This window comes from Durio zibethinus, chromosome 5 (assembly GCF_047325235.1).
Source record: "Durio zibethinus cultivar Kanyao isolate XHJ-2024 chromosome 5, ASM4732523v1, whole genome shotgun sequence".
Lineage (NCBI taxonomy): Eukaryota > Viridiplantae > Streptophyta > Magnoliopsida > Malvales > Malvaceae > Durio > Durio zibethinus.
In genome coordinates this window covers 2,325,850-2,341,077 of record NC_143166.1, presented here as the reverse complement: position 1 = coordinate 2,341,077, position 15,228 = coordinate 2,325,850, and the positions used below count along the sequence as shown (strand labels likewise).

Below are 15,228 nucleotides of genomic sequence, written 5' to 3'. Positions count from 1 at the left end.
ACTTTCGTCCAGACAAAGCCTGGGAATCTTTCAATGGAAGCGTTTCACCTATAATTTTTTATATTATCATCTTACAATCATTCAATCAAATCATCATTTATAAATATAAATTCATATAATCTTACATAATTTTTAATTTTAAATAATTAATTATAATACAATTACTTTTACAATTGTCTAATCACGATCATCCCTAATAAACGTGAATTCACATAATATTTTGAGGAATTTTATATAATTTTAAATTATAATTAATTAATTATAATATAATAATTTTATTTTAATTTTGAAATATTCAACAGGTATTTAGCGATATTTTTTTTTTCACGTTTAAACATTATTAAAAAATTCAGTACGTTTACCCAAATCTCATCTAAGATCGTCGTCTATACCATGTCGGAGAAAAAGACCACTTTTTTAGAAGAAAGGAAAACATTTTTCAGACTCGGGGAACGATTGAAGAACACTTTCTTTCATTGTCCAGACTTGAATGTATGGTAAATATTGCTAGTTTTTTCACTCCAGTTTTTTCTTTTATCAAGTATGAAGGTATTATACAAGTAAACAAGAAATTTAAGCCAAATTTCTCATGAAATTAGTTTGTTCAATCTATTAACCCTCGATTGTCCTGTAGAATAGGTCAAGGGTATATCATACAAGACAATCCAGGCCTTATGGTGCCTATGATAAATCTGTACATGTAGAAATTAGTGCCAAACTCTGCTTCTTAGACAGAGTTTTCCTATTTAAGAAAATCCTATTTTTGCTTTTCAGAAAAAAAAAAAAAGAGAGGATTTGCTTCCCCTGGGAAAGAATAGGGAGGGTTCTGTTTCTGAATTTCTGGCAATCTATAAAATGTCAATATAAGCTCTGTAAGAGAGTAAAATCTCTTTCAACAGTTTCAGGCCAGTTCTTTATTTGAGATTTGATGCGAAACCATTTACAATATCTCTTAACATCAGATAAAAACAATGCTCTTGGAGAATTTTGTTACAGAAAAAAGGATCTAGAAAAATATCAGAACATAAAATTAAGCACACAGAAGGAGCATGATCTACATACTCAATAGTTAAAACATTTAGTTCTAGTGCCATCATTCACTGTAGAATAAAAACTATATTTCACTTTCATTGAGTGAAGTATTGGCTGCAGCACCAGATGTACAAGGTATTATTCCATTAACAATTCTAGGCTTCATTCTCCAGAGAACGAAGCATTACCTGAATTCCATGTTGTGGCTGAAGCAGGAGAAGGGTAAATGGTGCGTGGCAGTAGGTTGGGGAAAGGGTAATAGTGTAGCGTTGTAGAATCATTGAAAGAGCAGTCTTTGTTTCTGTCACTGCAAAGCTCATACCCACACAAGATCGAGGACCCAACCCAAAGGGCATAAATGCAGCAGCATTGTATTTGGTGGCATTGGCAATCCCTTCAGCGAATCTCTCAGGTTTGAAAAGATTTACATCATCTCCCCATAACTGAGGATCATGGTGAAGTGCCAGAATTGAGGCAACCACATGCAAATTAGCTGGCAGAATGAGCTTTCCCAATTGAACTTCATGTTCAGTTCTTCTTGCCAGGTTATTTACTGGAGGATATAATCTTAGAGTTTCATTAATGATCATAGTCATCTGTGGCAGAGGAATAAACATGTTCAATCTATTCTGAATTCAAAATTCAATCTACTAAATATTCAGTAATGTGTGCAGAAAAAAGAACTAGATTTGCTTACAATCTTTAGTCTGCCAATGCCTTCAGAATGTGGATTTTGGTTACCAAAGACCTCAATCACCTCTCTCCTTGCTTTCTCTTGCCAATCTGGATGGATTGCTAAAAGAAAGACTGTCCATGCAAGTATAGAATTAGTTGTTTCTTGTCCAGCAAAGTAAAATGTCTTGCATTCATCTACCAAATCTTGTTCAGACAGAATGTTCTTTTGGTCTGCATCATGGTAAGCATTTAAAAGCAATCCAAGAAAATCAGTGCCAAAGCTTTTGGCTTCTCCACTAGCTACTTTCTCTTCTCTCTTCTTAACTATCTGCATCACAGAATTGTGTATTCCTTTTGCAAGTTTGTCTGATTCAATTACATCAGAAGTTCTCCAGAACTTACTGCAAAAACAAACAAATTTCTCATATATAAAGGAAAAACAAATAAAAAATCCACCATCTGAGCCAAAGCTGCAGAATATGACTTCTAGTTACACTCTAATATTTTCAGTAAACCTAGATTAAAAAGAAACTTACCTAATGACAGGAAACCTAGCTTTAAACATATTTCTGTTTGTCAAGACAGACAACCTCATCAACATGTCAAAAATCTTTTTCCCATCTAAGTAACTGCTACCAAAAGCTGTCCTTGATATCACTTCCGAAGTCAACAACCTAAATTCTTCGAACACCTCAATTTCTTTGCCATCATATTGTTTCCACCTTTCCAGCATCATCTCAACACTAGCAATCATTGCTGGAGTCATGCTCTGCCAAAACCATCATCCACAACACTCTATAAGTAACCATAATTTACAGAATTTGAAGCCTCAATCAACACATCTATAACAAAAATAATTAATTTTGTAGAATATGGTTAAAAGTTTACTTTTAAGGTGTCCCCATGGAAAGCATGATTGGCCAACTTCCTTTGCCTTGCCCATTTCTGACCTTCGGATGTCACAAGCCCATCTCCTAGCATCTTAAAAAGGAAATCGACTTCATACTTCCTCCTTTCTCTACTTGTCCTTTTTGGGAAATCTCTTTCACTACTTCTCAACATCTCTTTGACAAGCTCAGGTTCTGTGATGAACAGTTGAGCTCTAGTCCCTAGCCAACAAAGATAGTTTTTCCCTAATCCCACAAAAGTAAAAGAAGGTTAAATTGACTCAAAAACAGGGTCAGAAGTAAAAGAGAAACTGAAAATGAAAATCCAAGTGAAAAAATGGAATTTTAACACTTACCATATAAGTTGATCCGTGAATGAATTTGTGGATGGACTCTGGGCAATATATCATGTGATAAAGTAGCCATGGGCTTGCTTAATGCTTCCTGTTTCATTTTTATAGTCTCTTTGCTGTTTCCCTGGATGAACTTGTAAGGAGGTCCTTTGATTCCTTGCAAACTCATTAGATGCTGAATCCGAAGTGGTATCCACCAATATTTGTCAAGGACTTTGATTAGAGCTATGAACAGACACAGGCATAGAGAGCCTGTAAGAAAGGCTGATAGGTTTGCCATGGAATTCATTTGCCGATCCGAACAAGAAATTGTGATTTTTTTATTAAGTTTTATGGATATATCAGGTTTTGAATTATATGTTGAAGATGAAAGGGTTGTTAATGGCGGCCACTTTTGGCCTTACCTGAAGCAATGACAGATATGGCAAAGACTTGAATAAATATTCATTAGGAAAGTTTTTTATTAAAAATAGATAAATTAAAATTAAAATTAAAATTAAAAATAATAACTTAAAAGATTTAATTACATAAATTAAATATATAAAATGAAAAAAAACAAATTTTTTGATATATTTATTAAATAAATAGTTTTTAATAAAAATATTAATAAAACTTTTTATCATTAAATAAATATTAATCAAATTTAAATTATAAATAATATTTTAAATAATATTTATATATTATTAATTTATATATTAAAATTTATCATTTTATTAATTTAAATTTTTTGTTAATTTATTTTTAATAAAAAAAATTTTAAGTTTTATCTATAAAATTTTATATAAAATTTGTAATTACGTATATAAGTGATGGTACCAATAAATGCGGCCTATTCAAATTAATACATGGACATGACATATAAGAGTAGTAATTAAAAAACGTAAAAAAATCTTGTTTTTTGAATAGGATGATAAAAAAATTATAGGTACTAAGATTTTTTTGTTGAGCAAAAAAAATTAAATATCAAATCAAAAAATGGGTTTCGTAAACGTTAAAATTTGCAACAAAGGAAAAAAAAAAATACAATCTCATTTTATTAGGTCGATAATCTAACTCGACGAGTTTTGATTTGATTCGATCTTATGAAATAAATTTTTTTTTTTAAATTTAAATTTAAGATAGGAATAGATGGGGTAAAATTAAAAAATAATGGAGGTCAAATCGGATCGGATTTAAATTTTAGATAAATTTAATCCGATTTGATATTATATAAAAAATTATTTTTAATTAATTATTTAATTTTTTATTTATATATATTTATATAATGATATTTTTAAATATTTATATTTAAAAAAATATTTTATATTTTAAAAAATAATATTTTATTAATTTCAGATCAAATTATATCAAATATGATTTATATAATATCGAATCGAAATCAAATTTAAATATAAAAAAATAAAATAAATTTTAAATAAAATAAAATTTAAATTTAATAACGAATAAAATCAAATCAAATCAAATTAAAAATTAAAAAAATTCACCTCGAATCCGATCTAACGCCAACCTTATATTTTATCTCATGCAAAGCAAAACTCTGTCCAGATAGAAAAAATAATACAAATCCATTGCCAAACGTAAAAAGGTTATAGTTTAAAGATAAAAAATAATTATAAATATTAAAATATAAAATATAAAATACAAAATATTATTTTTTTAAAATAATTAAATAAATCGATAAAATTAAATTACAAATTTAATTTAGATTGGTCCGAATGGAAAGAAAACATAAAGAAATGACTGTTGAGTGTTGTGTACGTCTTTCATCTTTGTCCAAATCTGCGGTTGTCTTGTAGCTGTGAAGTCGTTTCTGACGATATCTGGAAGACAAAGCAGAAACATTTGTGTTTGTAGTTTTTCTTTTTGAATGAATTTGTGTTTAGAATTTACAGCAAGGATTGTCTGAATTACATATACAAATGCAGCTGATTTTGTCCACTCCGGTTATATGTAGAGTAAATATTGAATTTGCTACTGATTATCTCTAAGTATATTTGATCAGCTAACAGTGAAAATGTTTGAAACAATGATTTGGCAAAGAAAATATAATAATAAAGAAAACTATGTGTCAATAATTTTTGTCAAAAAAAAAAATCAAAATAAAAAAAATTATTCTTGTTCACCCATTTAGCTAATCTTGCTAAAAGTAAATTTTATTTTTTACAAAAATAAACTTTAAACCTGTTAGACGTGAATCTAAAATTATAATCGTGTTTCTTTGTTGCCAAAACATAAAATGAATATGTTTGATAATTTATTTAGGCTTTATTATTGAAAATTCTAACAAAGTTTTTACTGTTCAATAAACATTTATGAAATTTGTAACAAAGTAAATGTTGCTAGTTTTTTCATTCCAGAATTTTCTTTTATCAAGTATGAAGGGTATTATACAAGTAAACAAGAAATTCAAGTCAATTTTCTCATGAAATTAGTTTATTCATTCCATTAATCCTCCATTGCCCTGTAGAATAGGTCAAGGGTACATCATACAAGACAATCCAGGCCTTATGGTGCCTATGATAAATCTGTACCTGTGGAAATCAGCTGTCAATTATACAGTTTTCCTATTTAAGAAAATCCTTTTTTGTTTTTCAGAAAAAAAGGGAAAAGAAAAAAAAAAAACCAGAGAGGATTTGCTTCCCCTGGGAAAGAATAGAGAGGGTTGTGTTTCTGAATTCTGGCAATCTATAAAATGTCCATATAAGCTCTGTAAGAGAGTAAAATCCCTTTCACCAGTTTCAGGCCAGTTCTTTATTTGAGATTTGATGGGAAGCCTGAAGTTATTTACAATTTCTCTTGACAGCAGAATAAAAAAAAAAAAAACAATGCCTTCGGAGAATTTTGTTACAGAAAAAAGGATCTGAAAATATCAGAATATAAGACAATAAGTAGTCAAGGGGAGCATGATCCTCATACTCAATTGCTAAAACATTTAGTTCTAATACCATCATTTACTACTAAATGGATGAAAACAAGTGCAAATTAATCAACATCACTGTAAAATAGTAAAAACTATATTTCACTTTCATCGAGTGAACTATTGGCTGCAGCACCTGATGCAAAAGGTATTATTCCATTAACAATTCTAGGCTTCATTCTACAGAGAACGAAGCATTACCTGAATTCCATGTTGTGGCTGAAGGAAGACAAGGGTAAATGGTGCGTGGCAGTAGGTTGGGGAAAGGGAAATAGTGTAGCGTTGTAGAATCATTGAAAGAGCAGTCTTTGTTTCTGTCACCGCAAAGCTCATACCCACACAAGATCGAGGTCCCAACCCAAAGGGCATAAATGCAGCAGCATTGTGTTTGGTGGCATTGGCAATCCCTTCTGCGAATCTCTCAGGTTTGAAAAGATTTACATCATCTCCCCATAACTGAGGATCATGGTGAAGTGCCAGAATTGGGACAATCACTTGCAAATCAGCTGGCAGAATGAGCTTTCCCAATTGAACTTCATGTTCAACGCTTCTTGCCAGGTTGTTTACTGGAGGATATAATCTTAGAGTTTCATTAATGATCATAGTCATCTGTGGAAGTGGAATAAACATATTCAATCTATTCTGAATTTAAAATTCAATCTACTAAATGTTCAGTAATGTGTGCAGGCAAAAGGATTAGATTTGCTTACAATCTTTAGTCTGCCCATGCCTTCAGAATGTGGATTTTGGTTACCAAAGACCTCAATCACCTCTGTCCTTGCTTTCTCTTGCCAATCTGGATGGGTTGCTAAAAGCAAGACTGTCCATGCAAGTATAGAATTAGTTGTTTCTTGTCCAGCAAAGTAAAATGTCTTGCATTCATCTACCAAATCTTGTTCAGACAACCTGTTCTTCTGGCCTGCATCATGGTAAGCATTTAAAAGCAAGCCAAGAAAATCAGTGCCAAAGCTGTTGGCTTCTCCACTAGCTACTTTCTCTTCTCTTTTCTTAACTACCTCCATCACGGAATTGTGTATTCCTTTAACAAGTTTGTCTGATTCAATCAAATCAGCAGTTCTCCAGAACTTACTGCAAAAACAAACAAACTTCTACCATATATACGGGAAGGAAAAACAAATAAAAAATCCACCATTTGAGCCAAAGCTGCAGAATATTACTTCTAGTTACTCTCTAATTTTTTCAGTAAATCTAGATTAAAGAGGAACTTACCTAATGACAGGAAACCTAGCTTTAAACATGTTTCTGTTTGTCAAGACAGACAACCTCATCAACATGTCAAAAATCTTTTTTCCATTTAAGTAACTGCTACCAAAAGCTGCCCTTGATATCACTTCTGAAGTCAACAACCTAAATTCTTTAAAAACTTCAATTTCTTTGCCTTCATGTTGTTTCCACCTTTCCAGCATCATCTCAACACTAGCAATCATTGCTGGAGTCATGCTCTGCCAAAACCATCATCCACGACACTCTGTAAGTAACTATAATTGACAGAATTTGAAGCTTCAATCAACACAACAATAACAAAAATAATTTATTTTGTTGAATATAATTAGAAGTTTACTTTTAAGCTGTCCCCATGGAAAGCATGATTGGCCAACTTCCTTTGCCTTGCCCATTTCTGACCTTGGGATGCCACGAGCCCATTTCCTACTATCTTACGACCGATTTCGTCTTCATTCTTCTTTCTTTCTCTACTCGTCCTTTTTGAGAAATCTCTTTCATTACTTTTCAACATCTCTTTGATAAGGTCAGGTTCTGTGATAAACAGTTGAGCTCTAGTGCCTACCCAACTAAGATAGTTTTTCCCTAATCCCGCAAAAGTAAGATAGTTAAATTGATTCTTAAAAAAGGGTCAAAACCCAAAAAAAAAGAAAAAAAAAAGAAAAAGAAAATAACAATGAAAGTCATGGTGAAAAAATGGCATTTTAACACTTACCATATAACTTGATCCGTGAATGAATTTGAGGATGGACTCTGGGCAATATATCATGTGATAAAGTAGCCATGGGCTTGCTTAATGCTTCCTGTTTCATTTTTATAGTCTCTTTGTTGTTTCCCTGGATGAACTTGTAAGGAGATCCTTTGATTCCTTGCAAACTCATTAGATGCTGAATCCGAAGTGGCGTCCACCAATATTCGTGAAGGACTTTGATTAGAGCTATGACCAGACACAAGCATATAGAGCCTGCAAGAAGGGCTGATAGGTTTGCCATGGTATTCATTTGCTGGTCGTAACAAGAAATTGTAATTTCTCTGTTTAGTTTTATGGAGATATCAGGTTTTGAATTATATGTTGCTGATGAAAGGGTCGTTAATGGCGGCCGCTTTTGGGCTTACCTGAGATCAAAAGTCTTGATTTGCGCAATTACAGATATATAAAATTTAACTAGGCAGTTAGGTGGTGTTGTACCAATAGAAAATTATTATGCAAAACTTTGTCCGGACAGAAAAAATAATACTAATCCATTGGCAAACGTAAAATCCTCTATAAAAATATTACAGAAAAATTCATGAAAAATCAAAACTGCTTCTTGTATAATTCATAGCCCCTTAAAAATCTGTTTTCCAAAACCAATAAAAGCATAGAGTGAGTCGGTTAGAGGCTTCTGTATTGCTAGGCTGAAGTTGACACAAAAATTAAATTATTAATTGCTGTAAGCCAAACATTACATATTTATTTATTAAAATTAATCATAGCTATCTTTTCTTGTTTTCTTGCTTATCTGGTAAGACATAACAGCACAAAAATCAAGTCAGCCAAAATTTTAATATTTTTATATAAAAAAACCTTAATTTAAGCGTAAAAGAAAGAATATAAATATAAATATTAAAATTAAAATTTTATATTATTAAATATTATATTTAACCGTAATTCCAATCTTGGCATCAGCTCAGAAATTATTCAACTCTCAAGAAAGAAAATTAAAAAAAAAGAAAAACTGTTCTAAATAATCATTGATAATTTTTTTTTTTTTTACAAGAAGTAGAAGGGGTTGCAGTTGTGATAATTTAAACCTCAAATTTATTGGATGTAAATTTAAAATTATTTATTTATTTATTGACAAAAAAATTCATGATAAATAAAATGTTTAATTTTTTAAATTAAGATAAAATATATCATATTTGATAATTTTAAAAATAATAATTATAAATTATATATTTGAGATGATACAAATAAAATATTACTAATTGAACTCAAATCCAAAACCACTTAATTGAGCCAGGTGAATCTAAAATTATTATCATGTTTCTTTGTTGTCAAAACATGATATCCCCGTATTATATAGCATCACATGGCCGATAAATACAGTAAATCGATCAGCATTCATTGCTAGAAACTGTTTCACATCACTTATTATTGGTAATACTATAGCATCACATGGCTGATAAATACAGTAAATCGAACAAAATTAATTACTAGCAACTGTTTCACATCACTTATTATTGATAAAGCTATATTCTAGCATTTTGGAGTGAACAGCTGAGTACTCTAAGCATCATTATGCAGTGAATGAAACACCAACTGAATCCCATGTTGTGGCTTAAGTGTAAGAAGTGCTAATGGTGAGTGGACGTAGGCAGGAGAGAGTGTAATGGTGTAGCGTTGCAGAATCATGGAGAGAGCAGTCTTCGTTTCAGTGATTGCAAAGCTCATGCCCACGCAACATCGAGGTCCCAATCCAAAGGGAATGAATGCAGCCGCATTGTGTTTGGTGGCTTTGGCAATCCCTTCAGCGAATCTCTCTAATTTGAAAAGATGAACATCAACTCCCCATAATTCAGGTTTATGGTGAATTGCCAAGTTTGGGATGAGGAACTCTATATAAGTAGGGAGGATGAGTTTTCCCAATTGAACTTCCTTTCCAACTTCGCTTGCCATGCCATTTACAGGAGGATACAATCGTAGAGTTTCATTGATGATCATGGTAATCTTTTTGCAAAATAGGAATCAAAGGTATCCAATTATAATTCGGCCACAGCTTAAGAATAGAGGAAGAGGTTGGAAATGCTGATATTCGAACTCCAGAAAATGATTAGAGTTTGCAGTTTTCTTATAGTTTTTAGTTTGGCAATCCCTTCAGGATGTGGGTTTTGATCACCAAATACCTCAATCACCTCTGTTCTTGCTTTCTCTTGCCAATCTGTATGCATTGCTAAAAGCAGGACTGTCCATGCGAGCAAGGAGTTAGTTTTTTCTTGTCCAGCAAAGTAGAATGTTTTACACTCATCAACCAAATCTTGTACCGAAAGGCCGTTTTTGTCGTCCGAATCATGATAGGCATTGAGAAGTAGTCCCAGAAAATCACGGCCAAAGCTGTCAGCTTCTCCGGTCACTACTCTCTCTTCCCTTTTTTTAACAACTTTCATCACAGAATCATGTATTGCTTTCGCAAGTTTTTCTGATTCAATTTCATCAGCTGATTTCCAATACTTGCTGCAAAAGCAAACCCATACTAATGTCCACTGCCATGTATGAATAAAGTCAGATTAGAGAAAGTTACCTGATGACTGGAATCCTGGCTTTAAAATTTTTTTTCTTTTGGTTACATCAGGAGGGCAAAGTCCTAGTACAAGTAAGGGGAGGGGGAGGCTTGGTTCGAAAATAAGCCCTTGATGTCTCCTCAAGTGCCCTTAACCACTAGACTAAAAGCTTGGGACCTGGCTTTAAAAATATTTCTGCTAGCAATTATTGACAACTTCATCAACATCTGAAAGATCTTCTCCCCTTCCAAGTAACTGCTACCAAAAGCCGTTCTGGATATCACTTCTCAAGTCAATAATCTAAATTCCTGGAACACTTCAATCTCTTTGCCTTCCTGCCTTTTCCACTTCTCCAGCATTGTTTCAACGCTTGCAACTACTGCTGGAGTCATGTTCTGCCAAAACCATCCTCCACTTTATCAGTAAAAATTTCAATAATCATAACTGCGGATTTGATTGTTTTTGGTATTTGTAAGAAATCAATCAACCAAGCAGTCAATGGCAACAAAAAGTTAAACTTTTAAGCTCTCCTCATGGAAAGCATAATTGGCCAGCTTCCTCTGCCTGTGCCATTTTTCACTTTTCGTTGTAGCAAGCCCGTCCCCTAGTATCTTGCTGAGGAAATATGTAACCTTCTTCTTTGGAAATACTTTTCCTCTGTTTTTCAGCACCTCTTTGATTAGTTCTGGTTCTGTAATTACCAGTTGAGCTCGAACACCTACCGAAGCAAGATAATACTTCCCTAACCAAATAAAAAACAAAGAAAGAGTTAAACACTAGTTAATAATCCTAGTGAAAATTTTCATCTCGTCTCACCGTATGTGTTGATCCAGGAATGAATATGAGGCATCACTCTGGGAAATATTTCATGTGTCAAGTCCATAGGTTTGCTTAATGCTTCCCTTTGCATTTGTATAGTTGCTTTCTTGTTACCATGGATGAATTCATAAGGAGGTCCTCTAGTTCCCTGTGAATTCAGGATAAACTGTATACGGTGAGGAATCCGCCAATATTTGTAGAGGACATAGAGCAGAGCTACGATGAGGTAGAGGCGCAAAGAGCCTGTGAGAAGGATTAAAAGCTTTCCCATGGTGATCATTTCTTCTCTTAACCGATGGGACTGATCAGATTTAATTTCCTACGTTCTAAGGTTTTCGCTATAATTTGAGGACTGAAGAGATTTTGCTTTAGAAACAGGCTTGAATTTGGTTCGATTTGTAATCATTTCCTTTGAAAAGTACACCAAAGTTATTACACTAGTGAAATATTAGAGGCGTAAAAGACTTGAAATTTTTATTAAAAATGATCAAAATAAAAATTATTTCTCATTATGTAACTCAATATAGAAGTCCTCATTATGTAACCCAATATAAAAGTCATGAAAGAAAAAAAAAAAACCTTCATTATAGAAAATCCAAAATTTTTGCAAGATCCTAAAATTTTATCCCTTTTATATCTAAAAAAGATTAATTTCCTTTTCTTGCTTACAATTCACAAAAATTTTGCATTTGTGTTTGTTAATTTTCAAAGAATTCTTAGTTTTCATCACAAACTCAAATTTCTTGCATCACAAAAACTTGCAGTAACTATATGTACAACTTGTCATATATAAAATATATAAGACCAGAAATATAACCAAAATCAATCTATAAAACCTTGTCAAGATCATCCCTTAAACAAAGAAAAGAAACAAAGAACATGCGTTCCATAATCACCCGGAAAATGTCATGCATAAAAAAAGGCTAAAAGACACATAAGTATGACAATGATTGACATTACCTTCGTTTAACATAATCTTGTAGTCATCATCAATCCAAATCTCCCTTTTGTTTGTTTTTGAACTATTTACAGCATTCTTGCTCCATTATGCCGTGGATAAATATATAAATATATATTTCAATCGTTTTGGTTTTCAGCTTTTATTTGGTATTGGAAGGAAAAAAACCAGATTGCTCCAATAATTTGGAAGTGGAGAAGAGCTAGATTGTTCAGGTGAACAATTAAGAGCAGGGGAATGCCACCAAGAGTCATTTTACAACTTTTGCAACAGTAAGTAGCCAAAAAATATGGAAAAGAGAAACTAATTATTTAAAACTGAAAGGCTCTGACAGCATATCAAGGATCACCTAATATAAAAACTGGAATTGATACATAATTAGGAGCCAAAAATGGCTGGTAAGAACCGTGTGTTGTACATTGACCACACCTTTATTTAAAACAGTTTCTCACTTACTATGAATATTTTACCATCTTGGACACTAATGGAAGCAGCTATTGCGTTAAAAACTTTAGGCATCACTCTGTAGAGAATGAAGCATTACTTGAAGTCCATGTTGTGGCTGAAGCAACAGTTGAGGAAATGGCGCATGAATATAGGCTGGGGAGAGAGTAATGGTGTAGCGTTGTAGGATCATTGAGAGAGCAGTCTTTGTTTCTGTGGTTGCAAAGCTCATACCCGCGCAAGATCGAGGTCCCAATGAGAAGGGAATGAATGCAGCCGCATTGTATTTGGTAGCTTTGGCAATACCTTGTGCGAATCTCTCTGGTTTGAAAAGATGCACATCATCACCCCATAGTTGAGGGTCATGGTGAAGTGCTATGATCGGGATCATAACCTCCGTATTAACAGGAATAATGAGCTTTCCCAATTGAACGTCTCTTGCAACATTTCTAGATATGGCAGATACAGGAGGATACAATCTCAGGGTTTCATTGATGATCATGTTCATCTGTGAGCAAAATAAATTTAAAATTTATTAAATGCTGGTAATGCACGCTATTGAAATGGTCAGAGATTGCGGTTTTGCTTACAGTTTTTAGTTTGGAAATGCCTTCAGAATGAGGATTTTTGTCACCAAATACCTCGATCAGCTCTCGTCTTGCTTTCTCTTGCCAATCTGTATGGATTGCTAAAAGCAGGACTGTCCATACGAGCAAGGAATTAGTGGTTTCTTGTCCAGCAAAGTAGAATGTTTTGCATTCATCTACCAAGTCTTCTACGGAGAGCCTGTTTTTCTCATTCGAATCATGAAAAGCATTTACAAGTAATCCTAGAAAATCACGGCCGAAACTGTCAGCTTCTCCATTCACTATTTTCTCTTCCCTTTTCTTAACCATTTCCATCACACATTCATGTATTCCTTTAGCAAGCTTTTCTGATTCTATTTCATCAGTAGTTTTCCAAATCTTGCTGCAAAAGCAAACAAAGGTATAAGCCCTATACATGGACAAAAGGAGAAAAACTAAATCCTTTGGGATCATATTTCGGATTTTGCACTGAAGTGACTTCTAGTATTTCCTTTCTATTTGGAAATCAGGGGCAAACTCTATAGTCTAGATTAGTCAAAGGTATAAAGACCGCATCTAACCGAGATATTATTCAATTTGACATATATCATAGCAGATCTTTATAATATCTTGACGTAATATTATAACAAGATTATAACATTACAAATTAACTTACCTGATGCCAGGAATCCGAGATTTATGAAAATTTCTGCTAGCAAGTATTGATAATTTAATCAACATTTGAAAAATCTTCTCCCCTTCCAAGTAACAGCTACCAAAAGCTGTTCTAGATATAACTTCTGAAGTCAGTAACCTGAATTGTTGAGACACTTCGATCTCTTTCCCTTCTTGGCCTTTCCACTTCTCTAGCATTGTCTCAACAGCAGCAATTATTGCTGGATTCATGCTCTGTCAAACACAACCATCCATTCTGTAAGAAACTAATTCATAACTCTTAATTGTCAGTACAAAATAGACTTTGTTCGAAGTTTTACTTTTAAGCTCTCCCCATGAAAAGCATGATTTGCCAACTTCCTTTGCCTGGCCCATTTTTCACCTTCGGTTGTCACAAGGCTGTCCCCGAGTATCTTATAGATGAAGTTTTCAGCCTTCTTTTTCGGAAAAGATCCGTCGCTATTTTTCAGAACCTCTTTGGCTAGTTCTGGTTCTGAAATTACCAGTTGGGCTTGAGTTCCTTCCCAGGTAAGATAATTCTTCCCTAATAAAAGAACAAAAAATAAAGGGTTCATTTTTTTTATTTGAAGTTATAAACATATTCCAAGTGAAAAACATCGGAATCTTCTCACCATATATGTTGATCCAGGAGTAAAACTGAGGCAGCACCCTGGGAAATATATCATGAGTCAAGGCAGCCATAGGTTTGTTTGATGCTTCTTTTCTGAATTGGACAGACGCTTTGTTGTTTCCATGGATGAATTCATATGGAGGTCCTTTAATTCCCTGTAAACTCAGCGCGTACTGTACGCGGAAAGGTATCCACCAATATTTGTAAAGGAATTTGAATAGAGTTATGAGGAGAAACAGGCACAAAAAACTCGTGAGAAGGATTAAAAGCTTTGCTGTGGAATTCATTTTCGTCTCTTAACAATGAATTCAGATGTTTTTATGTACTAAATATTAGTTCCTTTGATATAAGATTTTATGGGCCGAAAACAGATGCTTTAGAAGCCGGCTTTTGGCTTCATTTGTAGCATTTTTGATAGAATTGTATGATAAAATTTAATCAGAAAATAAAGTCAAGACTCAAAATTTTCTTGCATTGTTGTTGTCATTTTTAGAATCTTATCAACCGATTATATAAATTAGATTATATTTTAAAAGTATTTAATCAACCAAAATCTGTCTGCAGAAGAAGCCACAATCACACCTTATTCATGAAACAAGAAAAGAAAGTAAAAAAATAGTCATATCAGTAAAAAATAATCATATCTTCCAGTCACCTGCAAAATGTCCTGCATCCAAAGGTTATAAGACAAACAATAACCAACATTTGACAATTCATACTTTAATATAATCTTGTAATCACCATCAATCCATTTCTTGCTTTTTATTT

The 15,228-nt window shown here is 33.0% G+C and overlaps 4 protein-coding genes and 2 pseudogenes across 6 annotated transcripts; all 6 read right to left on the bottom strand.

Moving 5' to 3' along the window:
• Positions 1-1,007: 1,007 nt before the first annotated feature.
• On the bottom strand, positions 1,008-3,358 carry LOC111283167 (cytochrome P450 CYP749A22-like). Its single transcript, XM_022871600.2, has 5 exons — positions 2,951-3,358; positions 2,596-2,840; positions 2,244-2,476; positions 1,730-2,108; positions 1,008-1,628 (listed from the first exon to the last, which is right to left on the bottom strand). The coding sequence occupies exons 1-5, from the start codon at positions 3,234-3,236 to the stop codon at positions 1,188-1,190; spliced, it is 1,584 nt and encodes a 527-aa protein (XP_022727335.1). The 5' UTR covers positions 3,237-3,358; the 3' UTR covers positions 1,008-1,187.
• A 2,407-nt stretch (positions 3,359-5,765) lies between these two features.
• Positions 5,766-8,498, bottom strand: LOC111282316 (cytochrome P450 CYP749A22-like). Of its 2 annotated transcripts, XM_022870346.2 has the most exons (5): positions 7,822-8,498; positions 7,447-7,691; positions 7,095-7,327; positions 6,575-6,953; positions 5,766-6,473 (listed from the first exon to the last, which is right to left on the bottom strand). In XM_022870346.2, the coding sequence occupies exons 1-5, from the start codon at positions 8,105-8,107 to the stop codon at positions 6,045-6,047; spliced, it is 1,572 nt and encodes a 523-aa protein (XP_022726081.2). In that variant the 5' UTR covers positions 8,108-8,498; the 3' UTR covers positions 5,766-6,044. The 2 variants fall into 2 exon arrangements, with proteins under 2 accessions (XP_022726081.2, XP_089616661.1); XM_089760535.1 differs by lacking the exon at positions 7,822-8,498 and having other exon boundaries at positions 5,879-6,473; positions 7,095-7,363; positions 7,447-7,563.
• A 601-nt stretch (positions 8,499-9,099) lies between these two features.
• LOC149518669 (cytochrome P450 CYP749A22-like) lies at positions 9,100-10,320 on the bottom strand. 2 transcript variants are annotated; one of them, XM_089761459.1, is made up of 2 exons: positions 9,937-10,320; positions 9,100-9,811 (listed from the first exon to the last, which is right to left on the bottom strand). In XM_089761459.1, the coding sequence occupies exons 1-2, from the start codon at positions 10,251-10,253 to the stop codon at positions 9,376-9,378; spliced, it is 753 nt and encodes a 250-aa protein (XP_089617585.1). In that variant the 5' UTR covers positions 10,254-10,320; the 3' UTR covers positions 9,100-9,375. The 2 variants fall into 2 exon arrangements, with proteins under 2 accessions (XP_089617585.1, XP_089617586.1); XM_089761460.1 differs by having other exon boundaries at positions 9,100-9,817; positions 9,943-10,320.
• Positions 10,321-10,407: 87 nt separating this feature from the next.
• Positions 10,408-11,496, bottom strand: LOC111281481 (cytochrome P450 CYP749A22-like; annotated as a pseudogene).
• An 887-nt stretch (positions 11,497-12,383) lies between these two features.
• On the bottom strand, positions 12,384-13,806 carry LOC149518668 (cytochrome P450 CYP749A22-like). Its single transcript, XM_089761458.1, has 2 exons — positions 13,179-13,806; positions 12,384-13,096 (listed from the first exon to the last, which is right to left on the bottom strand). The coding sequence occupies exons 1-2, from the start codon at positions 13,626-13,628 to the stop codon at positions 12,656-12,658; spliced, it is 891 nt and encodes a 296-aa protein (XP_089617584.1). The 5' UTR covers positions 13,629-13,806; the 3' UTR covers positions 12,384-12,655.
• A 20-nt stretch (positions 13,807-13,826) lies between these two features.
• On the bottom strand, positions 13,827-14,747 carry LOC111282755 (cytochrome P450 CYP749A22 pseudogene; annotated as a pseudogene).
• Between the last annotated feature and the right edge of the window lie 481 nt (positions 14,748-15,228).

What these genes read in the sequence shown, in the direction of transcription:
- LOC111282316 (XM_022870346.2), bottom strand. Translation starts at nt 8,107, where the DNA reads ATGAATACCATGGCAAACCTATCAGCCCTTCTTGCAGGCTCTATATGC. An exon ending in TCCATGGGGACAGCTTAAAA is followed by an intron (nt 7,328 to 7,446) that starts GTAAACTTCTAA and finishes TGGTTTTGGCAG; the next exon opens with AGCATGACTCCAGCAATGAT. An exon ending in GCTAGGTTTCCTGTCATTAG is followed by an intron (nt 6,954 to 7,094) that starts GTAAGTTCCTCT and finishes TTGTTTTTGCAG; the next exon opens with TAAGTTCTGGAGAACTGCTG.
- LOC149518668 (XM_089761458.1), bottom strand. Translation starts at nt 13,628, where the DNA reads ATGATCCCAAAGGATTTAGTTTTTCTCCTTTTGTCCATGTATAGGGCT. An exon ending in GCATTTCCAAACTAAAAACT is followed by an intron (nt 13,097 to 13,178) that starts GTAAGCAAAACC and finishes TTTTGCTCACAG; the next exon opens with ATGAACATGATCATCAATGA.
- LOC111283167 (XM_022871600.2), bottom strand. Translation starts at nt 3,236, where the DNA reads ATGAATTCCATGGCAAACCTATCAGCCTTTCTTACAGGCTCTCTATGC. An exon ending in TCCATGGGGACACCTTAAAA is followed by an intron (nt 2,477 to 2,595) that starts GTAAACTTTTAA and finishes TGGTTTTGGCAG; the next exon opens with AGCATGACTCCAGCAATGAT. An exon ending in GCATTGGCAGACTAAAGATT is followed by an intron (nt 1,629 to 1,729) that starts GTAAGCAAATCT and finishes CCTCTGCCACAG; the next exon opens with ATGACTATGATCATTAATGA.
- LOC149518669 (XM_089761459.1), bottom strand. Translation starts at nt 10,253, where the DNA reads ATGAAAGTTGTTAAAAAAAGGGAAGAGAGAGTAGTGACCGGAGAAGCT. An exon ending in GCCAAACTAAAAACTATAAG is followed by an intron (nt 9,812 to 9,936) that starts AAAACTGCAAAC and finishes CAAAAAGATTAC; the next exon opens with CATGATCATCAATGAAACTC.